Below are 26,894 nucleotides of genomic sequence, written 5' to 3'. Positions count from 1 at the left end.
GTTTGGCTGGGTGGGAATGTTGAACCGCATCAGGTCTTGCTTGAGAAATTGCATTTAGCGAAGAAGCTATTTTTGTTTATTTTGGACCATTTCCACCCGTTGACAAGCGCTAACACACAGGCGTGATTATTCTACAGGGATCCCTGCAGTGAACGCTCAAACCGGTGTGATTTGTGTAACAATCCCATTTTGGAACACTGAATGCATTCTGACATCACGCTCATAAATTAGCTCACGCTGGGGCGACCGTTAGAGATATTTGTGATTCAAGTGAAAAGATTAATTGAAAACAATCGGATGTAATGTACTTCATTGTTACCCAGAAATGATTTGATATTGAGATAGAAACAGCTGCATTGGACCATTAAGTACTTTAACAAAGACCTGGTGGAGCTTGACAGTAGCTGTTGCCAGTTGCACTGTAAGCTGAATTGGGTGAGAAAAAAATTCTTTGGAAGGAAAGAAGGAGAAAGAAAGAGACAAAAAGCTGAGAAAAACTGAAAAACAGAGAGAGAGAGAGAGAGAGAGAGAGAGAGAGAGAGAGAGAGAGAGAGAATTCCTCCTTAATCAATGTTGCGTTTGCCATGATGGCAGTAACAGTATTTCTCCTCTGATATGTGGAGGGTAAATCCTCTGCTGAAACACACTTTTACTGTATCCTGGAGAAAAGTAGATCTGAGGTAAAGTAAAACTGACTGCAAACGGCTCCTATATGCAGTAATTCACCCAGGTAATCGTCTTTTCCATTCCTCTGCATGGTCACGGCGCTCACGTTGACAATCCCCCCGTTTGGCTGGCACCCAGCGTCATTGAAGGCAGTTTTTTATTTTAGTTTGTTGATGAACTTTCTCCACTTGAGCCAGTAAATCCATCCAAGCCCCTTGTGAGAGACTGGGGGAGAGGACAAGAGCCGGAGGCAGTTTGCTGGCATTGTGTGCAGAAGAGCTAAATTGACTTTCAGTGTTTGGTTCGTTCAAAGTTAGAGCTTGCTGGACGAATTTTCTGGCTCCTGCTTTGTTTACGGTCTACATCGATTTTCACTTAATTTAAAGTAACTGCTGAGGTTGAAGACCAAATTGGTGTTTTGGCTACTGTTGTTGCATTGTGTGTTTGCCATGTGTCACATTGGTTGTAGTTCATTCAGTCATTCTAGGTATCGTTACTAAGACATTCCACATCACACACAAACAACACGCACACACACGTACGCACGCACGCACGCACGCACGCACGCACGCACGCACGCACGCACGCACGCACGCACGCACACACACTACACACACACACCAAACACACACACACCACAGAACACACACACGCGACTGTGTGTGATCACTCTCCGGCAACGGACATTTTGAACCAGCGAACACAGAGCATTACACCCAACAAGCATCTGCTGCTCAACGAGCTGCTGTAGCTTGTCCGGTGGAGCAGAAACAGATAGCTAGACACCTGACGGTCTCCCAGTGGAACTAAGTGCTGGGCTACGCTACGGTTGTATAACGCAACACACAGGGGAGCCTCAGATAAGGCCTAGTCTTCACCTCGCAAGGAGAGGTCACATCTCTTTGTGGGAAAAGAGGAAGAACATCTACATTCCATTAGAATGTGTAAATCACAACTTTAGTCTCTGCACAGTCTGGTACACAACTCATTTTCACCCTTGCGATGGGGAAGAAAGGTGCTAAGTTACCTGTCTCTGACTCTCTGTCACACACATGCAAACAAACGCACACACTTACTTACTCGTACACACATGCAAACGAACGCACACACTTACTTACTCGTACACACATGCACACATGCGCACACATACATCACACCCGCAAAAACACACACAAACACACATACACACACACAGTCTGTATAGGCAAAAATCTCTCTCAGTCTCACTTCAAAATCCGACGTTTGTCCACAAAGGTCACATTTTGAAGGTTAAGTTTATGTATTACTTCAGAATGGTTAAGGTACAGGGTTATGGTTTGGAATAGGGTTCAAACAAAATAATAAAAAACTAGTGCCTAGCACTGGGATTGAACATTTGACACCAACACTTCTTGATCCCTCCTCCATGGTACATAGTGTCAGATCAGACAGGGTGTGAATCCCTTGTGTCTCCCATCTCACACCCACGCAAAACGACACACACACACACACACACACACACACACACACACACACACACACACACACACACACACACACACACACACACACACACACACACACACACACACACACACACACACACACACACACACACACACACACACACACACACACCAGGGGTCCAGACTAACATTTTCCCCTGGTGGCACTAGTACTATTCACTTTTTTAGTCTCTGACTAAATGGTCGGAGACTGGAGCCCTGCGCACACACACATTTTCTGTGTTATATATAGTGTGTTACCAGATTGTCAGAGCACTTGCTGTTTTTAGAGGTGGAGAAACCAGAAAATAACATTACAAGAGCTGCATATACACTATGACTATAATTTCCTTCAATCTCTTGGGTTTTTTAACTCTCCATAAGAAAGTCTGTAAAATAATTAATTAAGCAATGTACATAGCTAGCTTCATGTACTGTACAGATGTAGGATCTTTGTTTGACCAGTTTGGCACAGCAGGAAAATAAAGCAGCAACAGGAAATGTGAATTATTATGTGGATTATAATTAATGGATATTTTTGTCAGGGTTGATACATTTTTCATAAGGGGAAATCAAGTCTAAAATTTCAAAGTGGAAATTACAAACTTCAGAAGTCTTTTTAAACGTCAAATATACCACACATTTTAAAATACATGTAGGGAAATTCTCCTGCATCAGGGTGATCAAATTAAGAACCTACATCTGCATGTATGTCCGTCTGTCTCTTTCTTTCACTCTTCTCTATTTTTCTCCCTCTCCCCTCTCTATTTCTCGCTATCCCTAATTACATCTCTGTGTTTCTCTCTATCCCGCTCTCTTTCAGTCTTTTGCCACCTCTCTTTATGACTCTTTATGATGTTTTGCCTGAGCAGACACTCGCTCCGCTCTGTGAACATCACTGACAGCAGGCTTCAAAGAAAGATCTATTTCTCTCTGCTTCCCCCTCTCATTTATTATTTCTTTCACCTCCTCCATCCCACTCATCCTATCTTTTCAAGGTTCTGTTTACCTGTCTCCATTAACTTCTGAATTGATCACAGTAATCTGGAAAAAGCACACACACATACACTCTCCCATCAATGTGTGAGTGTGTTTTGGGGAAAACAGCTAACTTCCTACAATTCTACACATTTTGCCATGAGGCTGTGAGAAAATGTTTAATGTGGTTGTTTTAAAGCTAATTTCCTGCAATTCTAAACACATTGCCATGGGGCAGTTGCCTTTGGGGGGTTGGGAGCCCCCAAGGTGATATCCATCACGTCCTAGGATCAATTCTTCAGGCAGGCTTTAAACTTTAATCATTTATCTTTGATGGATATTGTTTTGCTTTAATTCAGTTCAAAAAGCCCTGAACTATTTATAGCTTGTCCTGTTGTTATACTGTATAATGCACTGGCATACATGGACTACATGACCAAAGGTATGTGGACACCTGCTTGTCGAACATCTCATTCCAAAATCATGGGCATTAATATGGAGTTGGACCACCTTTTGCTGCTATAACAGCCTCCACTCTTCTGGGAAGGCTTTCCACTTGATGTTGGAACATTGCTGCGGGGACTTGCTTACATTCAGTTACAAGTGCATTAGTAAAGTTGGGTACTGAAGTTGGGCGATTAGACCTGGCTCGCAGTCGGCGTTCCAATTCGTCCCAAAGGTGTTCGATGGGGTTGAGGTCAGGGCTATGTACAGGCCAGTTAAGTTCTTCTACACCGAACAATATTTCCCTTCACTAGAACTAAGGGGCCTAGCACAAACCATGAAAAACAGCCCCAGACCATTATTCCGCAGCCACCAAAATTTACAGTTGGCACTATGCATTGGGGCAGGTAGCGTTCTCCTGGCATCCGCCAAACCCAGATTCGTCCTTTGAACTGTCAGATGGCGAAGCGTGATTCATCAATCTAGAGAACGTGTTTCCACTGCTCCAGAGTCCAATGGTGGCGAACTTCACACCACTCCAGCTGACTCATGGCATTGCGCATGGTGATCTTAGGCTTGTGTGTGCTCGGCCATGAAAACCCATCATGAAACTCCCGACGAACAGTTCTTGTGCTGACGTTGCTTCCAGAGACAGTTTGGATCTCGGTAGTGAGTGTTGCAACTGAGGACAGACAATTTTTACGTGCTACGTACCTCAGCACTCGGCAGTCCCCGTTCCGTGAGTTTGTGTGGCCTACCACTTCGTGGCTGAACCGTTGTTGCACATAGACGTTTCCACTTCACAATAACAGCCCTTACAGTTGACCGGGATAGCTCTAGCAGGGAAGAAACTTGACAAACTGACTTGTTGGAAAGGTGGAATCCTATGACGGTGCCACGTTGAAAGTCACTGAGCTCTTCAGTAAGGCCATTCTACTGCCAATGTTTGTCTATGGAGATTGCATGGCTGTGTGCTCGATTTTATACACCTGTCAGCAACGGGTGTGTCTGAAATAGCCGAATCCACACATTTGAAGGGTTGTCCACATACTTTTGTATATATAGTGTATATATCAAGGCTTTGTATAAAACTAATGGACCAGGTCTTAAGACGCCTTATTTTTCCCTCAGCCTAATTTCCTTATTTTAATTATTCACATTCTTGGGTTAGGATAATTAGACTTTCTCCGCAGAGGCCAAGCACGCAGTGCTTAGGATAATCATTTATTTAAGGAACGTGAAGACATTGTATTAACACATAAAAGATATTTGACTTTGCTATGACATGGCTCTATGTGGAAAGTCTATGACAATGTGTATAATGGTCCACTCGTTCTATCTTAGACTTCATCTAAAAATGGCAATAAAAAATGGACAAATATGGAGTTGAGAGGTTTTCTTCCGACAGCGATGATACGTTGTGTTTTTATAATGTTATTGTCTAGACAGGGGAAGTTGTCTTCAGTGTTTGTGCAGGTAAACTACAGCTTGAGGGAATCCAATAGCCCTTTAACCCTGATCATTTTGAAGTCATGCGTGCTATTAACATATTAGATTAGCTGTACAAGAATGTGTATAGAAGAGGTGTAGATTAAAGTGGCATTTCACTGGGATAAGATGGGAGTAAAAGCAAGTGTGTATGTGTGTATTTTTTGTGTGTGTCTGTGTGCCGATATATGAGCCTCAATTGATTGTGTGTGGGTGTCCTCTACCTATGTGTGTGTCTTTCTGGTTGATAAGGTGTGGAAGCCAGGGCTCTTTTGTATCCCGGATCCCACTCCTGTTTGATAGACTTTGATTCACTGCTTTGATTCACGGCTGAGCTGAGGTCTAAAGATAGCTGGTGGGGCAAGAGGGAGGGAGGGAGGGAGGTAGAGGGACAGGACAGCACAGCATCATGGGTCTCCAGAGACACACCAACATATGGGTACAGCTCCCTTCTCCCTCCTTCCTTATCAACTCATGCACCTTTCTCTTTCTCCCTAATATCAACTCTGTGTCCTCTTTCTCCTACTGTTTTCTCTCTTTCTCTCTCACCTCCCGCCCCTCCTCCAAAACTCTTCCCCTTTTCTCATCACCACCTATCAACTCGCTTTTGTCCCTCCACCTATCAACTCGCTTCCGTCCCTCCACCTATCAACTCACTTCCGTTCCTCCACCTATCAACTCACTTCCATCCCTCCACCTATCAACTCACTTCCATCCCTCCACCTATCAACTTGCTTCCATCCCTCCACCTATCAATTCGCTTCCATACCTCCACCTATCAACTGTCACTTCTCTCTGTCCTCTTTCTCCCTTCGTCATTCCCTAACCCCTCACTGCTCCCCTCCTTCCCTCTCTCCCCTTCCCCAGCACTAGTGTTGCACGTTGGCACCCACATTATAACCACACAGAGAGATAGGCAGGACTGCACAACATCCAGACAGACAGAGAGAGAGAGAGGCAGGACTGCACAACATCCAGACAGAAAGAGAGATAGGCAGGACTGTACAACATCCAGATAGAAAGAGAGAGAGAGAGAGGCAGGACTGCACAACATCCAGACAGAGAGAGAGAGAGAGAGAGGCAGGACTGCACAACATCCAGACAGAAAGAGAGAGAGAGAGGCAGGACTGCACAACATCCAGACAGAAAGAGAGAGAGAGGCAGGACAGCACAACATCCAGACAGAAAGAGAGAGAGAGAGAGAGAGGCAGGACTGCACAACATCCAGACAGAAAGAGAGAGAGAGAGAGAGAGAGAGAGAGAGAGAGAGAGGCAGGACTGCACAACATCCAGACAGAAAGAGAGAGAGAGTGAGGCAGGACAGCACAACATCCAGACAGAAAGAGAGAGAGAGAGAGAGAGAGAGAGAGGCAGGACAGCACAACATCCAGACAGAAAGAGAGAGAGAGGCAGGACTGCACAACATCCAGACAGAAAGAGAGAGAGAGTGAGGCAGGACAGCACAACATCCAGACAGAAAGAGAGAGAGAGAGAGAGAGGCAGGACTGCACAACATCCAGACAGAAAGAGAGAGAGAGGCAGGACTGCGCAACATCCAGACAGAAAGAGAGAGAGAGAGGCAGGACTGCACAACATCCAGACAGAAAGAGAGAGAGAGGCAGGACTGCACAACATCCAGACAGAAATAGAGAGAGAGTGAGGCAGGACTGCACAACATCCAGATAGAAAGAGAGAGAGAGAGAGGCAGGACTGCACAACATCCAGACAGAAAGAGAGAGAGAGAGAGGCAGGACTGCACAACATCCAGACAGAAAGAGAGAGAGAGAGAGGCAGGACAGCACAACATCCAGACAGAAAGAGAGAGAGAGAGGCAGGACTGCACAACATCCAGACAGAAAGAGAGAGAGAGGCAGGACTGCACAACATCCAGACAGAAAGAGAGAGAGAGTGAGGCAGGACAGCACAACATCCAGACAGAAAGAGAGAGAGAGAGAGAGGCAGGACTGCACAACATCCAGACAGAAAGAGAGAGAGAGGCAGGACTGCACAACATCCAGACAGAAAGAGAGAGAGAGAGGCAGGACTGCACAACATCCAGACAGAAAGAGAGAAAGAGAGGCAGGACTGCACAACATCCAGACAGAAAGAGAGAGAGAGAGAGGCAGGACTGCACAACATCCAGACAGAAAGAAAGAGAGAGAGGCAGGACTGCACAACATCCAGACAGAAAGAGAGAGAGAGAGAGGCAGGACTGCACAACATCCAGACAGAAAGAGAGAGAGAGAGGCAGGACTGCACAACATCCAGACAGAAAGAGAGAGAGAGAGGCAGGACTGCACAACATCCAGACAGAAAGAGAGAAAGAGAGGCAGGACTGCACAACATCCAGACAGAAAGAGAGAGAGAGAGGCAGGACTGCACAACATCCGGACAGAAAGAGAGAGAGAGAGGCAGGACTGCACAACATCCAGACAGAAAGAGAGAGAGAGAGGCAGGACTGCACAACATCCAGACAGAAAGAGAGAGAGAGAGGCAGGACTGCACAACATCCAGACAGAAAGAGAGAGAGAGATAGGCAGGACTGCACAACATCCGGACAGAAAGAGAGCGAGAGAGAGAGAGGCAGAGAAAAGGAGAAACATAGAGGCAGTGAGAGAAAAAGAGAAGGACAGACAGAAGAGAGAGGGACACACCACTAGTGTTTTTCACACCTGGATTTTCTGTCCTCTTTAGCTACTGTTCTGTGCATGTGTGTGTGTGTTTTCCCGCACACCCTGCTCTGGCAGAACTCCTCTTAAACACAAACACAGGGATCCTCCTTGACCTCACACACACTCACACACACTCGGAGCATCCAGATGCCTGTCTCTAAGGTCAGGTACCGTACTCCTGCAGATCTGTGTTTTGGTAGCGTTGGCGGAGATTATTGGTGTGTGTGGTGTGCGTGTGTTTGTAATGTGTGTGGGTGCGTGGCGCTCTGGAATATCTCTGCATTACATTCTTTCTGCATTTTTCAGCTACTAACGTATTCCTAATGCTTTTCTGATGCTTTCGGAACACTTCTGTTATGGTTCTCTAAATACTGTCATGGTACTCCATTAGTGTTTTCTCACTGTTTGATGTCATTTGAAATCAGATTGACCAAATGTTTCTTCAGTTTTGGTTTTATCGTTTCTGGTTTGGTTTGGTTTCATTGTAGGTCAGGAAAACTTTATACTGTGATCTCTAAAAGTATTAGCACAGTGACAAATGTTTTGGCTCTGTACTCCAGCACTTTGGATTTGAAGTGATACAATGACTATGAGGTTAAAGTGCAGACTGTCAGCTTTAATTTTAAGGTATTTTCATCCACGTCAGGGGAACCGTTTAGCAACTATAGCACTTTTTGTACATAGTTCCCCCAATTTAGGGGACCAAAAGTATTGGGACAAATTCACTTATATGTGTATTAAAGTAGTAAAAAGTTACGTATTTGGTCCCATATTCATAGCTTGTAACTCTACAATTTTGTTGGATGCATTTGCTGTTTATTTTGGTTGTGTTTTAGAATATTTTGTGCCCAATAGAAATTTATGGCAAATAATTTATGAATAATGTGTCATTTTGGAGTCACTGTAATTATAAATAAGAATAGAATATGTTTCTAAACACATCTACATTAATGTGGACGCTACCATGATTACGTATCATACTGAGTGAATCATGAATAATGATGAGGGAAAGTCACAGACGCACAAATATCATACCCCCCCCCAAAAATGCTAACCTCCCTTTTTATTGCAATGATGAGAGGTTAGCATTTTTTTTGGGGGGGGGGGGGTATGATATTTGTACGTCTGTAACTTTCCCTCATCATTATTCATGATTCATTCATGATTATCCGTAAATGTAGTCTGAAAAGAGTTGCAAGATATGTCTTGTCACATGTAATAAATACGCTCCATGGGAACAGGAATATACTGCATCCTATAGTTCTTACAGTAGCCTCCAAAAGTTATGCAAACACACATACACAGACTAACGCACACACACCAACGGACGTACTCACGCACACACACACACGCAAACCACATTTCGCTGGTCCCACTCACTGTCACAGTCCGGTTACGTCGGAGCTGAGAGCCCCTCCTGTCTCAATGTGCTCTGTCATCTGCAGCTGTTGAGATGAAAAGCACCTACTGTACGGAGAGACAGGAGAGAGGGAGATGTTCACTAAAGCACAGTTAAGTATAATTAGCAGTGAATAGACATCACGGGGGGTTCCGATCAGCTGTTTTATTCTGTTGTTCCCTGTTATACTGGAAACAGATGGGCTATTGGGGGGGGGGGGGGTTTAGCTGGAGGTTTCTGATGTTTCTGTTTTTACTCTATGACTTGTCTCATAGGAGAGAGAGAGAGAGAGAGAGAGATATGCTTCTTTCTCACTTGGCCCTGGTATCTCTGCTTCACCGCCTGCTTGTTCTCATGTCCATCTCATAGAAGTGATCACTGGGATGTGTGTATGGGCCTCTTAATGTTTGTCCAGGGATGGGCTGGGGGTGTTGTGCTCTAATGGGTGAACACACACTCACACCAGGCCCTCCAGGATTTCACAGGGATTTTTTGTGATTGTTGTGGGCTTGATTTTGATGCAGAAATCCTGACATTTTGCAAGGCAATATGTGATGATTATGTGACCGCTTTATCGCTTTGGTACTATTTTCACAAGTACAGTATGTGGTGAATTCAAAACTCTTAGTACAAAACTCTAAACTGGTAACACTTGTAATACAGCCAGTCTCACATTCAAAACCATTCATTGCGCATTATTTTTGTTTGTAGACATCTTTCTCCACACAACCATTGATCATTAGGGTTCTACATGCGGGACAGTTCTCCTATGGGGACAGCCAAATAACCCTTTTAGGTTCTAGAAAGCACCTTTTTTTCTATGAGTGTACCTCTTGAGCTGTCTGTATCCTCCTGACTGGTGGTTATCTTTTAAAGACATGGAATATGCTTCTCTGCATCTTGGAAATTCTGGGTGAAAGATTGAAAGGAATGTGAGTCTTATTCAGTACATTTTCAGGCGTGGTCTACCAACCAGTCCATCAGGCATGCCAGCTAAGATAGTTAGCTTGTCTAACTACTCTATCTTGATGGATAGCATGAAATGGCTTCTTGGTAGATAGTTATGAGGTTGGGAGATTGGGAACCTATCTAGGCTAGCTAAAGCCAACTCCATAAAATTGCTAGGTGGCTAGTAGTATTACAGAGAAAACAAAACAAAGCAATATATACATTTTTTAAACAGGATACATTTATAATAATAGTTGTGAAAATGTCCCACAAAATTGCACAAAAGCGATAAAAACCCCCAGTATGCTTTAAATGTGTGCTGATTGTTTGAAATTGTAAGCCCTCTTTTTGTACTGCGATGATGGGTAATGATATATTGCAATGATTTAACTGTGTTATGCAAAAATTGTGCAGTGAATGGTCAAATTTCCAAACCCTCGCATAGTATGCGGGGAATTCTTGATGTTGCTAAAAATGTTGCAATCGCAGAATCCTGGAGGGACTGATGCACACACACACACACACACAACACACATACACACACACACACACACACACACACACACACACACACACACACACACACACACACACACACACACACACACACACACACACACACACACACACACACACACACACACACACACACACACACACACACACACACACACACACACACACACACACACACACACACTTATTCCTCTCTCCAGCTCTCTTGTCTTTCTTTATGTCCCCCCTCCCTCTTCTCTATTTCTTGTGTCTGCGCTGCTGGATGGGAGTCTCCCTACTAGTCCCCCAGCGCATTCTCTCCTTCTCTCCGTTCAGCTTGGCAACAGAGACGCAGTTCCTGCACTCTAACTCACACTGACGGACGCACACACCCATAGAACACACCACACACAAAAACACTCATACACACTCACCCTGACACACACACACCCATACCACTGGCCATTTGACTGAGAGGAGACTGGGCCACTTTACCAGGGATATGAAGGAGGAGCGTCTGCCTCTGTTTATTGGACTATAACTGGGGATCTCTCACCACAGGCGAAATCTATAAAGATATACTATCTCCATAGTGATAGACCTACCCACACACTCTATAGGTGAGTTTGTAGCTTTTAATAGATAGAGCAAATTGTGTATTTATAAGGTAGCCTAACGTTGAATGCATGGGGGTTGTTTTTGATGGTTTTGTTGATGTTGCTGGTATTCTTTGTTTTAGGAAAATAGGAGGGTTTTTTATTTTTTGTACTAAAGGAAATAATGCAAGAAAGAGAGGTGAGCAGAGAAAAGGAAATCAACGCAGGTTCTTGGTTTGTCACCTCAGGTTTGGATAACCTGCATTTTATTATCTACTTTTAGGAAGTTTGGTTTTGTCTGTGTCCTCTCTTTTCTTTTGTTTCTTTTTTTTATGTCAGAATAATTTGCTAAAATACAGACATTTCAAATCAGACATCTCAAATCAGCTCATATGTCGATAGATAAATCAGGTTTTAACTTGGTTTGGCCTTCTCTGTACTGTCATCGGAGTCCGTAAATCATAGAACTCATTACGTCATCTGCATCATCTCATCGCTGCAAGAGGATCGTCATGAGCTCACAGCTCTGACTGTGCAAATCCAGCCACAGTTCTCCTTGACAGAAAGATCATGGAGAAAGAGAGAGAACAGAGAGATGGGAGAGGGAAAAACAAGGAACACACTAAGGAGAAATTATATTTTTGCCTTTTTAAAGCAGACCTGAACTCGAAAACCAACTTCTGTCATTGAAAACAGCATATGTAACATCGATATTAGCCAGAAACATTTATTCCAGTACCAAAATTGACAAAAAATGCAAGTAAGTTCATTTTCGTCATTTATCTGATTACCGACAAACAGAGGTCGGTGAAATTTCTGTACAAGAGATCATCATGACTTATCTCCCAAGGGCTCCCAAATGGCGCAACGGTCTAAGGCACTAAATCTCAGTGCTAGAAGAGTCACTACAGACACCCTGGTCAAATCCAGGCTGTATCACAACCGGCCGTGATTGGGAGTCCCATAGGGCGGCGCACAATTGGCCCAGCGTCGTCCGGGTTTGGCTGGATTAGGCCGTCATTGTAAATAAGAATTTGTTGCCTAGTTAAATAAAGGTTAAATAAATAAATCTGATGGTTGGGTTTTGATTTCGACAATGCCCACTTACCCACTAACATGGGATGAACAGCTGTGGTGATTGAGGTCTAACCAATCATATACCAGAACACACAGACAGTGAGACAGACCTGCCCAGCTGTTTAGCGGATCGGACTTTGTTTACGTAAGACAACACCATTTTTTTTACTTTAGAAAAACTGCACCTTAGCTAGATGTAAAATTGATAGACTAAAACCTCCTCTGCAAAAACATTAAAATTAATTACAGATGTCTTGATCTTAGATTCATTCGGACTATTTTGAGGAAGTCCTTTGGTGCCTCATGGAGGACAAATATCAGTAACTGCCACATCGAACCACAACCCCAAGAATGAAATCTTGTTTTCTTTAATGAGCGACAAAAAAACACTTTCAGAATCGGTGCGTTCAGTTGCTCTTTAAGATCTCACTGGCTAGTGTGAGTGTGTGCACACCGTGCGCATGAGCAACCAATGATCACACACCCTCTGTCAACAGTTTAGCAGTGTATCGACCTATAGAGGACAGGAATAGCAAGTGGTACGTATGTCAGTCACGAGGAACGTCTGTCAACATGTTTGTTGTGTGTTTCGATGAGGAGATGGTGAGGGCCAGTTTACAAGTTTATGTACTGAGAGAGAGGGAAGGGGGGCAGGTTGATGCCTATCTAGGCAGGTTGATAGAGGCTGTGCCCAAAATTCTTCTTGCCTTCTGTTTTGGAAAAGTATACGCTGTGTACTAACCATACTACATACTCTTTAGAACACGGGTTAGTGAAAACATATGCAGTATTCAACACATAAACATACTAGGCTCATCCATACTGCAAATGAGGTTGTTCCTTAACATTCATTCATTTTGGTACAGCATTATCTGTCACCTTATCTGATTATCAGCTGTTGCCAAACAATTGGGTCTGAAAAGACTATTCACTTCCTAAATGTTGTGCAGCAAATTCATACTAGATGAAAAGTTGAAACGAGTATGACATCACGGCATTTAAAGCATATTACATTTTCCAAATGTTCACACACTGTAACACTTTCTATTTTCTCATACCCCTTAAGCCTACTATGTAGGACGCAAGTATGGGGAATCTGACACGGCCATAGAGATGGAGAAATACAGTACACTTGTAAAGTCGAGTATTGTAACTTCACACACACAATCCATTCGTAACAAATTTAACGATGGATATAGATATAGAAACATATATGTGGACACAAAATAAGAGAGGAAGAAGCACAAAGCGAGAGAGAGGGCAGAGAAAAAGACGAAACACACATCCAGATAGGGTGTTAATGAAATTGGGTCTGTCGTGAGGGGCATTATTACCTCTGCAGCGTTATCCATCAACCTTAACTCCACCTCTCCCCCAAGTCTCCTCCCTTCATCTCCCTCTGTCTCCCCCTGTCCACCTTCTCTCTCTCTCCCCCTCTTCTTCATTCTGGCTGGTGTCATTGTGTAATGTGGCTGTGGAGGGGAATATCATTGGCCTTTACTTACGAACGCACACTGCGGCTAAAGGAGGCTATCTAGGCAGCGTTGTTGGGTGGAGGTGATTTGTCAGTGTGTCCCTTACAGTTGTAGACACGCATGCACACACATACACATACAAACACAAACCTGCCAAACGCAGGTTTGTGGAGCAGGTTGAGAGCTTCAAGTTCCTTGGTGTCCTCATCACCAACAAACTAGAATGGTCCAAACACACCAAGACAGTCGTGAAGAGGGCACGACAAAGCCTATTCCCCCTCAGGAAACTAAAAAGATTTGGCATGGGTTCTCAGATCCTCAAAAGGTTCTACAGCTGCATCATCGAGAGCATCCTGGCTGGTTGCATCACTGCCTGGTACGGCAACTGCTCGGCCTCCGACCACAAGGCACTACAGAGGGTGGTGCGTACGGCCCAATACATCACTGAGGCTAAGCTGCCTGCCATCCAGGACCTCTACACCAGGCAGTGTCAGAGGAAGGCCCTAAAAATTGTCATAGACCCCAGCCACCCCAGTGAACCCCACCCCCATAGACTGTTCTCTCTACTACCGCATGGCAAGCGATACCGGAACGCCAAGTCTAGGACCAAAAGGCTTCTCAACAGCTTTTACCCCCAAGCCATAAGACTCCTGAACAAGTAATCAAATGGCTAGCCAGACTATTTGCATTGTCCCGCCCCCCCAACCCCTCTTTTACGCTGCTGCTACTCTCTGTTTATCATATATGCATAGTCACTTTAAAACTTCTTCGGGTTAGGCCACTTTTTTTCTCAATTTCTGCCTGAATGACATGCCCAAAGTAAACTGCCTGTTGCTCAGGCCCTGAGGCCAAGATATGCATATACTTGGTACCATTGGAAAGAAAACACTTTGACGTTTGTAGAAATTTTAAAATAATATTGGAGAATATAACACAATAGATATGGTAGGAGAAAATCCAAAGAAAAACCAACCAAACATTTTTCTTTTTTGAGAGATCATGCTCTTACAATGGAAAGTAATAGGGGCATACTGAATTCTAGCCCCCATGATGCAATTCCTATGGCTTCCACAGGGTGTCAGCAGTCTATGTTCAAGGTTTCAGGCGTGTAACTTCCAAAACGCATAAGAAATGTCAGTTTTAGTACAGGGACACAGTCATGTACATACTACCTCATTTAGCCCGACTAACCGGTGCCACCGCACACTGGCTACCTGGACTATCTGCATTGTGTCCTGCCACCCCTCCACCCGCCAACCCCTCTTTTACACTACTGCTACTCTCTGTTTATCATATATGCATAGTCACTTTAACCATACCTACATGTACATACTACCTCAATTAGCCTGACTAACTGGTGCCTGTATATAGCCTCGCTACTGTTATTTTTCACTGTCTTTTTACTGTTGTATTTATTTATTTCCTTATCTATTGTTCACCTAATACCTATTTTTTACTTAAAAATCGCACTGTTGGTTAGGGCCTGTAAGTAAGCATTTCACTGTAAGGTCTACACCTGTTGTATTCGGCGCATGTGACAAATTAACTTTGATTTGATTTTCTGCAGTGGTCACATCGACTTTGCAGGGGATGTCACACAGCTAGCCCCGTAATCAAGTCACTGACATTTTCCCTCTGACCTTCTGCTGGGATTGATAATGTCTTTGAGCATGACTCTTGACCCCCAGAGATGGGCTGTCATATCAAGCGGCCATTGTAAAAGATGACTCTGTAAGGCATCATAGTACGGGGACACAGAGCGTTGAAGTGATATTTTTTAATTACTCATCAATTTTTCATGACCTCATCCAGGAAGGAGACAAGGCGGAGGTTGGTGTGAAAAATAGGCCTCTTGTTGTGCTGAAATATTAATGAAAATAGACTTGCTTTTAATAAATCTTATTCCCGATGCCCCCAGGTCCCCTAAAGTGACTAATATTGTGTCGCTCCACGCACCGCTGTGTTGTCCTGTAATATTGCTGTAATATTTCCTCCCATGTCACATAATGGTGTTGTATATGCTGTTCTATACCTTCACTTTCTCTTAGCAAAGGGCAAGATACCCCCAGGGAAAAGGAAATCTAATTAACTGTATACTCTGCTCCTAGATCTTAATAATAATATAACTGCAGGAGTAATATGTATTTTTGAGTAATAACTGAGGTACAAGACAGAGTCCAACACATTTAGAGATAGGAGTAGTAATAAACACATCGAGGAGAGTTATGCATCTCCTTCTATATGCTAGAGAACTTTCATTCTGTTTATAGCTCAATGAATATGATATGTTTTATGGGAACACTTTCCTGTTTTGTCATCCTGTTGTTCTTTGCGCTACAGCTCTTTTTCGGCCCCTCCTTCATTCTGACCATTCCTCTTCTCCATTGTTTTGATCTTTTGTTTGATCACAAAGGAGGGCCTTGACAGGTAAACAGTCATTGCTGCCTCATCCCTCTCTCCTTGGAGCGAGGGATAGGCGGAGGAGGGTGGCCATGCATGTCATTGTGGCCAGTCAGTAATGATAATCTATTGCCTAGCCCTTTCTCAACTAATATTGAAGTGCAACAAGATCTCACGGTTTGACTTGAGTATTCAACGGTTGAGAAAGAGGGAGAACAGGGACCTGGACGAACGCCTTAGCTCTCCAGTGACCTGGTTGGATAGTAAGCAATCATGCTCATCCACAAATATATTCTCACAATGTGGTGTCCTAAAATGATGTCATAGGAAAACGTCATCCTGTCATCCTTTTTGCAAAATCGTATGGTTCTACCAATTGAAGATTATGTCAATTGGCCATGCTCCCAGCAGGCTTTGAGGTGCCAATGGGAAAATATGTCAACCTCTTGATGCGTATGTGAATACATCACATTCAATGGGAAAAGATGAGTGTCAACCAATTGATGCTTATGTCAATACATTGCATTCAATGGGAAAAGATGGGTGTCACAGGGTTGAATGCCAATACATTTCCAGTCAATGGGAAAATATTTCAACCAATTGATGCTTATGTCAAAACATTCCAGTCAAAAAGTTGAAAGGATGAGACACACACAGACAGACCTATCTCTCATCCCTCCTCTCCTCTGTTTCACGCTTCTCTCCCTCCTTCCCTCCCTCAGTCTCTTTCTCTCTACCTCTTTATACCCCCTCATCTTTCTCCCTCCCCCTTCTTTCTCCCCTACACCCTCTCTCTGTCTCCCTCCCTCTCTCTTCTCTATCTCTTTCCCCCTCCTCTCTCTCTCTCTTTATCTCTCTCTCTCCCCCTCCCTCGTTTACCCTCTCTCTCCTCCACATCCTCTCATCTCTCTCTTCTTCACTCTCCTCTCTCTCACCTATGTCTGTCGACTTTCTCTCTCCCCCTCCCTCCTTCACCCTCTCCTTTTCTCTCTCCCCCTCACTCACTCTCCCCCTTCTCTCTCCCTCCTCCCTCTCCATTCTCTCTCCCTCCTTCTTTTCGTCCCTCCCCTCTTCTCATCTCTCTCCCCCTCCTCTCTCCCAGCTCCACAGACAGTATATTGACGTGTAAATAACAATGCAGTGAGTTTTTACGTTAAGAATTGACCGTTCTAGAGAGGATGGAAGACAGTGTTTTTGTGTAACTGCAGAGAGAGGGTCTCATCTTTCCATAAAGGGGTCATATTAGTGTGTAGCCCAAACAGTTTGGACGCTACAGACATAAGTTGGCACATTGGTGGTACTGACTTCAGATGAGTCCCGTATAGCTTATGGGGTCGTAGAGCAAACGCAGAACAACATCACGTTCGTGAGAGTCACATTCTTCCATAGAGGGGTCATAATAACAGACGTTTTTGTGAGAAGACTGATTTTCTGGATGTTTCCCGGTCTGAATCCACCGCTGAGGCGCTGTCACCTTCCACCACAGATGAGAAAGGCTGACATCGGTGGATCCGGTGGATTGAGATGCAGCCCATACAAAAAACAGATATCTCTAGATTTCGGAGTTTCATAGGATTTTTTACAATTATACTTAATAGATTTCTGTGGGGGACATCGACTCTAGAAGTTTTTAACTTACAAATCTGATGCAGAGCTGTGTGTGTGCATGTGTATGTGTGGTATGGAGATGAATCGCCTCTTAATGATCTCTCAGACGGCCACTAATATGCTCTCTAATTCATGCGTGTTAACCACCTGCCAGCCCCATTCAGAGGGACGTGAGGACATGAGTGGATTAACTAGACACAACCCTCAGAGAAAGGTGACTTATGAGGACATTGGGTTTATTGACATAATAGCAACCCCAATTCTCAGAGATGTAACATACGAGGACATAGGTGTATTGACATAAGAGGACATACTGTTCCATATCAGTCTCCCCCTCTATGTCTGGTTTGCGAGGTCCTTCAGGCTCAGTTACAGTTAGACCTCCACAGAAGTGAGGCTCCTCTGTGACAGAGTCAAGTGAGTTGAAGTTTATTCCCAACATAAAACCAGGTCTTCAAATACTTTGAAAGTGCATCATCCTTTCCTTGAATGCAATCACTCATTGAATCTAACATGACTGATTGGTTGGAAGCTGATCAATGGAACACGTTTTTTCACGTTAGATCAGTGACACTAAAGAAAAGGACGGGTGGACTGTATCTTAAGCGAGGTTGAGGAGGGATGTTGCCACTATGGTGCACCTGTAAGAAAGCAGGAATGTTGTCCTTAAAACCTCTCTGGACCACCCATCCCGGATCCGGGATAACTGTCATCAGAAACGCTGACTAGCATAGCCTAGTCTAGCGCCACAGGGATATAATATAATATAATTTCATGAAATCACAAGTCCAATACAGCAAATGAAAGATAAACATCTTGTGAATCCAGCCAACATGTCCGATTTTTAAAATGTTTTACAGCGAAAACACAACATATATTTATGTTAGCTCACCACAATATCCAAAAACACACCGCCATTTTTTCACAGAAAAGATAGCTTTCACAAAACCCACAAATAGAGATAAAATTAATCACTAACCTTTGAACAACTTCATCAGATGACAGTCATATGACATCATGTTATACAATACATTTATGTTTTGTTCGATTATGTGCATATTTATAGCCACAAATCGTGTTTATACATTGGCGCCATGTTCAGAAATGGCTCCAAAATAGCGAAAGTAATTACAGATAGCCACGTGAAATACAGAAATACTCATCTTTCATCATAGTTTATGATACATGTTTAACATATAATTAAAGATACACTGGTTCTTAATGCAACCGCTGTGTTAGATTTAAAAAATAACTTTAGTAAAAAGCACAGCATGCAATAATCTGAGACAGCGCTCAGCCATTCTCCGCCATGTTGGAGTCAACAGAAATTCGAAATGACATCATAAATATTCCCTTACCTTTGATCTTTCATCAGAATGCAGTGCCAGGAATCCTAGTTCCACAATAAATCGTTTTTTTTGTTTTATAATGTCCATTACTTCTGTCGAATAAGCAACTTTGGCTAGCATGTGTTGTTCACGTGTCCATAGAACTTTACGCTAATGAACGAAAACTTCCAAAAGTGATATTACAAATCGAATAAACTGGTCAAGCTCAGTTGAGAATCAATCTTCAGGATGTTTTTCTCATATATATCCAATAACGTCCCAGACGGAGCATTTCTTCATGTCTATCTAACGCATTGCAGACAAGGACATCACATGCGTAGTGTGCGTGGCCAAGAACTGGCAATATGCCTGACCTGTCACTCCAAAGGCTCTCATTCGGTCCCACATCAGGCTAGACGCTTCATTCCGCGTTCTACTGCCTGTTGACATCTAGTGGAAGGCGTATGAAGTGCATACAGATCCATAATATAAGGCAATTGAATAGGCGATGCCTTTCACAGCGACCCATTTCAGAATTTTCACTTCCTGTTTGGAAGTTTGCCTGCCATATGAGTTCTGTTTTACTCACAGATATAATTCAAACAGTTTTAGAAACTTCAGAGTGTTTTCTATCCAATAGTAATATAGTAGTAATAGTAATAGTAATAGTAATAGTAATATGCATACCATATGATCTAGGACAGAGTACGAGGCCGTTTAATTTGGGCACCAATTCATCCAAAAGTGAAAATGTCGCCCCCTAGTTATAAGAAGTTTTAAGCCTTTTTGCCACAACTTTGGAAGTATGCTTGTTGTCATTGTCCATTTGGAAGAGCCATTTGCGACCAAGCTTTAACTTCCTGACTGATGTCTTGAGATGTTGGTTCAATATATCCAATATAGTTTTCCTACCTCATGATGCCATCTATTTTGTGAAGTGCACCAGTCCCTCCTGCAGCAAAGCACCCCCAAAACATGATGCTACCACCCCTGTGCATCACGGTTGGGATGGTGTTCTTCGGCTTGCAAGCGTCCCCCTTTTTCCTCCAAACATAACGACGATCATTATGGCCAAACAGTTCTATTTTTGTTTCATCAGACCAGAGGACATTTCTCCAAAAAGTACGATCCTTGTCCCCATGTGCAGTTGCAAACCGTAGTCTGTTTTTCAGGTTATTTCGATATAGGACTCGTTTTACTGTGGATATAGATACTTTTGTACTTTTGTTTCCTCCAGCATCTTCACAAGGTGCTTTGCTGTGTTTCTGGAATTGATTTGCACTTTTCGCATCAAAGTACGTTCATCTCTAGGAGACAGAACGCGTCTCCTTCCTGAGCGGTATGACGGCTGCGTGGTCCCATGGTGTTTATACATGCGTACTATTGTTTGTAAAGATGAACGTGGTACCTTCAGGCGTTTGGAAATTGCTCCCAAGGATGAACCAGACTTGTGGAGGTCTACAATTTTTTTTCCGAGGTCTTGGCTGATATCTTTTGATTTTCCCATGATGTCAAGCAAAGAGGCACTGAGTTTGAAGGTAGGCCTTGAAATACATCCACAGGTACACCTCCAATTGACTCAAATGATGTCAATTAGCCTATCAGAAGCTTCTAAAGCCATGACATCATTTTCTGTAATTTTCCAAGCTGTTTAAAGGCATGGTCAACTTAGTGTATGTAAACTTCTGACCCACTGGAATTGTGATACAGTGAATTATAAGTGAAATAATCTGTCTGTAAATAATTGTTGGAAAAATGACTTATGTCATGCACAAAGTAGATGTCCTAACCGACTTGCCAAAACTATAGTTTGTTAACAAGAAATTTGTGGAGCGGATAAAAAGCGAGTTTTAATGACTCCAACCTAAGTGTATGTAATCTTTCGACTTCAACTGTAACTCTTCAGATATTTTAATATCTGATCAATTAGTCTTCTATTAATGAATTATTCTTTACCTCACGTCAGTCTCATCTGAACGTCGTAAATTGTTGGTTATCTGCACGAACTCAGCCTTTACTATAGATCATCCATACACCAATTGGCTTAATCATTTATTTACTATCTAACTAAATAATCACAGAAATGCATAAACAAACAAACAGTAGATATTGGTTACTAACAATGATAGGAAAGATTCTCTAGTGGGCTAAACCGATATGACAGCTTGGTGGACAAAGGGAAGGGGGTGTGGACTGAGAAAGAGCGGGAAAGACAAAATGGATTCATTACACAGTCTATAATTATATACATTGAAATGCTAATCCTTCACACATGAACGGTCACTCATTCGAGAATAATTGCATGTACATATTTACGATGTATGTCATTGTTGCCTTCTCTGTTGGAATACAGTCCGTCTGCTGGAGAGTTCGTCCGAGTCTCTCTCTCTCTTTGTTTCCCTGAAGATCAAAGTCTTTCATGGTTAGAATGGATAATTCAGAGTACCAATCAGAAATGTTCTCATAGAATAGATGTTTCGGCGGTTGTCGGTATTCACATCCCAGGTTTACATAATGTCTAGCTGCAGACTAGTAATTAGCATCTAAGATTTGCTCTTATTCTGTAGGGATCGATAGTCTCAGAGTTGAACCATTTCTAGCCGTGTAGCCAATGCTCCACATGGTATGGTTTTATAGTCTTGGTACTCAAACCTGTGTCACCTTAGCTTACACCGAGGTTTGCTTGGTCTTAACTATTCGCAATCACAGCTCACGCTGTGGGTTTGCTTAGTCTGGAGAGGATTTTCTTCGGAGGGGCTTATATTCGTAACAGTAGAAGAGGGTGGTTCCATGATGCCAGATCATGTCTGTGCTCACGGGGGCGGGCCAATGACTTAGTTAAACTTCAAAGGGAAAGAACTTCTCTCACATTAAAGGTTTAACATCACATTACATCATTTCACAAATAGTTTTATCTTTACTCATTCATTTTATACAAGAGTTAGATGCAAACCCCATAATTGAGAAATATACACATTCAGATATATAGTTATGTGTGTTTCCTGTCCTCTCTGAGGTCACCAAATGAAACACACTTGTCATACCCGTCCCTTAAGTGTTCATGGACCATTCCCACCTTCTCACAAGTGGACATATTGTTTCATTTTCCCATTTTGGGGATTTGGGAGTTCACCACGTGAAATCCTTGTTTCACTCTGTGGTCTCTCTCTCTGCATGAAAAGGGGGAGAGAGTCTCTGCCAGGAATTTACGACCTGAGATAACAGAACCTGGGTGTTGGAGAGAGTGAGAGAGGGGGAGGCACGATCTACACCCAGAAAGGGCCACGTCATGACAGTTCAGTGCTTCTTCTTTCTTCCTAGGGATAAGGATGAGAGAGAAAAAATAGAAGGGGGGTGACAGCAACAGACAGAGACACAGAGCGAGGGATTATTTGTAATTGAAGAAGGGTCTAATGGTTCTGTTTTGTTCTCTCAAACTGCCCTGGGCTTCTATGATAGAAGGAAGGAGCAGCCCCAGCTAAGTGTTTCTCAACACAATTATTTTGACTGTCCTTTATATTCCTGCTCTCCCTCTCCGCTCCTATTTTCTTCTGCTACTTTCTTTTCTCTCTTTCTTGCCCTACTCCTCCTCTCTTCATCCACCCATCCCATCTCATGTTTCCATTTAGCTCATGTGATGCTACACCGGGAGAGTAATGAGGGTGGTGCTAGTGGTCTGATAGCGTAACGCTAATCATTGATGACCTACCTGTGCTCCGCTCTTCTCCTCCCCTCTCCTCCCCAGTCCTCTCCTCAGTAACACGGAGAGCTTTTAGCCCGTCAAGGGTCTCTTTCATCCTCCTCTCTCAATACTCTCAACCTCTGTCCCCTCTGCCTTCAGATCAGCCACGGGAGAGAAAGAGAGAGTAATGACTTCTTAGCCAACGGCCACAGAAGCACATGACAGTGCTGAACAAAGCTGAAATTAATTAGGTTGAGTTGTGTTTTTGTGATTGAGTGTTTCGACCATTCTTTTTTCACTGGATATGTAGAGATTTTCTTGTGAATGACACTTGAAGGGAATTGTGTGTGTGTGTGTGTGTGTGTGTGTGTGGGTGTAGGTGTCCCAGTACGCTAGTAGATGGTTCTGTTAGACTGGGCTCTGAAATGGAACATGTGTGTCTGACAGGACAGGTGGCTCCTTTGTGTCTCCTGCCATATCTCCACTGGAGAGGGAGGGAGAGAGTGTATGTGTGTAAAAGAGAGACAGAGAGAGGTACTGAAAAAAAGAGAAAGTGTGTCTGTACATGCGTCTGCGTTTACGCATTTACCATGGTCTTACAGAAGTTTATAATCAAACCTTGTATCATTCTATCTATTTAAAATCTCAGCTTTACTTTTTCAACCAAATAATGCATACAAATGCAGTATTTGATGTTTAAAACATGACAGGGTCAGAGCAGGGACTATTAGGATTACTATCAGAAGAATTGTGGATTGTATTTTCCCTTGACATCCAATCTGATAATGCCCTCACTTTTCCTTGCCGTCTATTGGTCTTTCTCTCTCTCTCACCCCTCTGGTTCAGAGGAGGGAAGAGAGAGAGAGAGAGAGAGGATAGAGTGAAAGATTATGCACCAGAAAAAATAAGTCCTCGGTTTTCCGTCCTGTTTTTCTCTAAGCTGCCCTATCTCTTATAGGTGTGTCTCTTATAAAAGTGCAATTCACTGTAAAAATAGCAGCCCCCGTCATCATTAGTCTGTAGCTGGTGAACTGTACAATGAGGCCCTCTCTCAGCAAGGGAAGCCTACCATCACAGTGTGTTCCAGAGTGTCTTTCTTCTTCTTGTCTTTCTTCATTTCATGTGGCTCCTCTTTCGTGGCTAAAGTCAACAATTCTCCACATACACCCAGAATCACTGGCTTCACCTTTACCAGGACGTTGTTGATAGTTGGTATTGAGCCATTAGTTTCTTAGGCATGTAACACACTTCACAGGTCAATAGGATAGGAATGGATTGCTGTCAATAGGACAGGATTTAGATCAGGCCTGGTCTGGGTATAGGCTTGTTTCTCTATTGATCGGACAATACTGGATGTGTCTTAATAGCTTTTTAGTGATTGGGAGCATTTCAGCATGGCTCTGGTTGACTGTCGATGGGTTTCTTTGATTGTTTTATCTTCTCCTTATTTGACATGTTTAATTGATGCAATTCAAATGTTGATGCCTTGAATTGTCAGTAGTGAAGTGCATTGCACCAAAACTGAATTAGCTGAGGGTACACATTTTTGATTTAGCCCAGCACTAATAAATGTGATATGTTCTAATCTCTCTGTCTCTCTGTCTCTCTGTGTCTCTCTGTCTCTCTGTGTGTCTCTGTGTGTCTCTGTGTGTCTCTGTGTCTCTGTGTCTCTGTCTCTCTCTCTGTGTGTGTCCTCTACCTATGTGTGTGTCTTTGTGGTTGATACGGTTTGGAAGAAAGGTCACTTTTGGATCCCGCTCCTGTTAGGTTTTGATTCACTACTTTGGTTCACGGCTGGGCTGAGGTTTAAAAGTTGCAGGTGGGGCAAGAGGGAGGGAAGAAGGAAGGGAGGTAGCAGGACGGGACTGCATAGCATCATGGGTCTCCAGAGACTCATGCTCCTTTCTTTCTCTTTCTCCTTCATTCTCTCTCGCTCTCTCTCTCTCTTTCTCTTTCTCTGTCTCCAGATGCTTGAGCCCAAAGTGGACACCCCTCCATGTGAGCTGGGAGTAGGCCTACCCCTGCCACGGGGCTCCGAAGAGGACCTCCTTTACCCCTACCCTTCTAGCCCCTCAGTGCCCCTGACTCTGGGCAGCCCACAACCCTCTGAGCCCCTCACGCCCTTGGAGGAGGTCTATACCCCGCTGGGTGACGAAGAGGAGCACAAGGTGCCCCCCACCCCGCCCCCCTCCACCGAGGGAGAAGACTGCAAGAGCATGGAGGGCACCGAGCCCGAGATCTGGAGGGATAGAGAGGAGGAGGAGGAGGAGGAGAGGAAGGGTGAGGAGGAAGGAGAGATAGAGGAGGGTGGGGAAAGAGAGATGGAGGAGCGAGGAGAGGCGATTCCTTCAGCGACGGATGACGAGGCCCCGTCAGACCCCCCCGACACCAACGCCCCCCCCTCCTCCTCTTCCTCCTCCTTCATCATTCCCGAACTCCGCCTAGACCGTTCCTTCAGCGCCGATGCTCTCTCCTCGCCCAACACCGACGAAGAGTACGACGAGGATGATGAAGACGATGAAGAAGAAGAAGATGATGATGATGATGAAGAAGATGACAGCGATGATGCCTACCCAGAGCGCCGCGACAGTAAGCGCCGTAGTATGGTGGAGGGCTCTGCCTGCGAGAAGCATGGCGGCCGGCTGAGCGTCCAGAACTCACTGTGGCGCCGCACGCATAGCGAGGGCAGTCTGCTGCAGGACCCACACTCTACCTGCTTCACCTCAGACAACACCATCAACTGCCTGGACGCGAGCCACGGGCACAAGGGAGGCTGGTCGCTGCCCTCGCCCAAGACCCTGAAGAAGGAGCTGACCAAGAACGGAGGCTCCATGCACCAGCTCTGCATGCTTTTCTCTGGCAGGAAGGTCAGTACAGAACCATGCTCATACACACACACATAAACACATACACCAACGCACGCACACACATGCACACACACACACATTCAAATGCATGCATAGACACACACATGCAGACTCACACACACAAACACACAGATGCGCACACGTTTTAAAGTATTGGGTCGATATAACACTGATCACACAGGAAAAGTCAAGTATTCACTGTAAATAGTTTTATCATGAGTCTTTTTGTATGTTCTGTGATACCATGTATGGCTTAGTTTGTCATGCGATGGGTTTATAGGGAAGACTACCTGTTTCCATTTTAGAGATTGGGCGCTACCCAGTGGTGAAAATGAGAACTTCAACTTTAGAAAATCTCATTATAGTTGAGTTTGCAGTATTCAACTTTGTCCATAGAGGGCAAGCAGTGTCTGGTTCTCTTATTCAATAAAAGCACAGGAGCATAACCTCATCACAACAATGATACACAAGCTGTATTATTCCATGTGACAGCCCTTGTGTTTTTTTGGTTTTACTATCCTTGTGGGGATCAGAAGTCCTCACAAGAATATTAAAAAAAGGAAAATTCAGACGGTCCCCACAAGGGAAAAGGCTATTTTAGGCCTAGGGGTTAGGTTTATGGTTACAATTAGGGTTAGGGGTTACAATTAGGGTTAGGGGTTACAATTAGGGTTAGGGGTTAGCGTTAGGGTTCGGATTAAAGCGCAGACATACCAGTACGATTGTCAAACATTTGCCTACCGACGGACAGTACTTAGTGCCTCTGAACAGAGTGTTGGCAGTCAATATCTTATGATGTAGATTCCAGGTTGGCAAACTAGCTAATGTTTTTTCTTTTTCTTTAGGGGGTGGATCAGCTTTAATATTGCAGATATTTTGTAGCTTCCATCAATGTAATTGTCTGCATAATTTCCAATCACCCATATATTGTTGGGGTAAATATATATATTTATATACATACATACACATACCCACATATATATACAAATACAAATACACACACACACACACACACACACACACACACACACACACACACACACACACACACACACACACACACACACACACACACACACACACACACACACACACACACACACATATATATATATATACATATACATATATATATGAGGTGAGGTTATATATATATACAAATATACCTAACCCCTCGGCCTACATATATATATACAGTGGGGAGAACAAAGATTTTCTATTGGGTTCAGGTCTGGAGACTGGCTAGGCCACTCCAGGACCTTGAGATGCTTCTTACGGAGCCACTCC

At 43.7% G+C, this 26,894-nt stretch overlaps 1 protein-coding gene across 1 annotated transcript in view; it reads left to right on the top strand.

Annotated features, from left to right (window-relative positions):
- Window positions 1–26,894, top strand: part of LOC120021895 (regulator of G-protein signaling 3-like) — a 145,681-nt gene that overhangs the window by 80,450 nt on the left and 38,337 nt on the right. The window contains exon 10 of the mRNA XM_038965735.1: window positions 24,708–25,607. Coding sequence (XP_038821663.1) covers window positions 24,708–25,607 — 900 coding nt within the window. The remainder of the gene's footprint in view (window positions 1–24,707; window positions 25,608–26,894) is intronic.

This window comes from Salvelinus namaycush, chromosome 26 (genome assembly GCF_016432855.1).
Source record: "Salvelinus namaycush isolate Seneca chromosome 26, SaNama_1.0, whole genome shotgun sequence".
NCBI lineage: Eukaryota > Metazoa > Chordata > Actinopteri > Salmoniformes > Salmonidae > Salvelinus > Salvelinus namaycush.
Note: the sequence above shows the minus strand (reverse complement) of the source record. Positions and strands in the feature narration are given on the sequence as shown.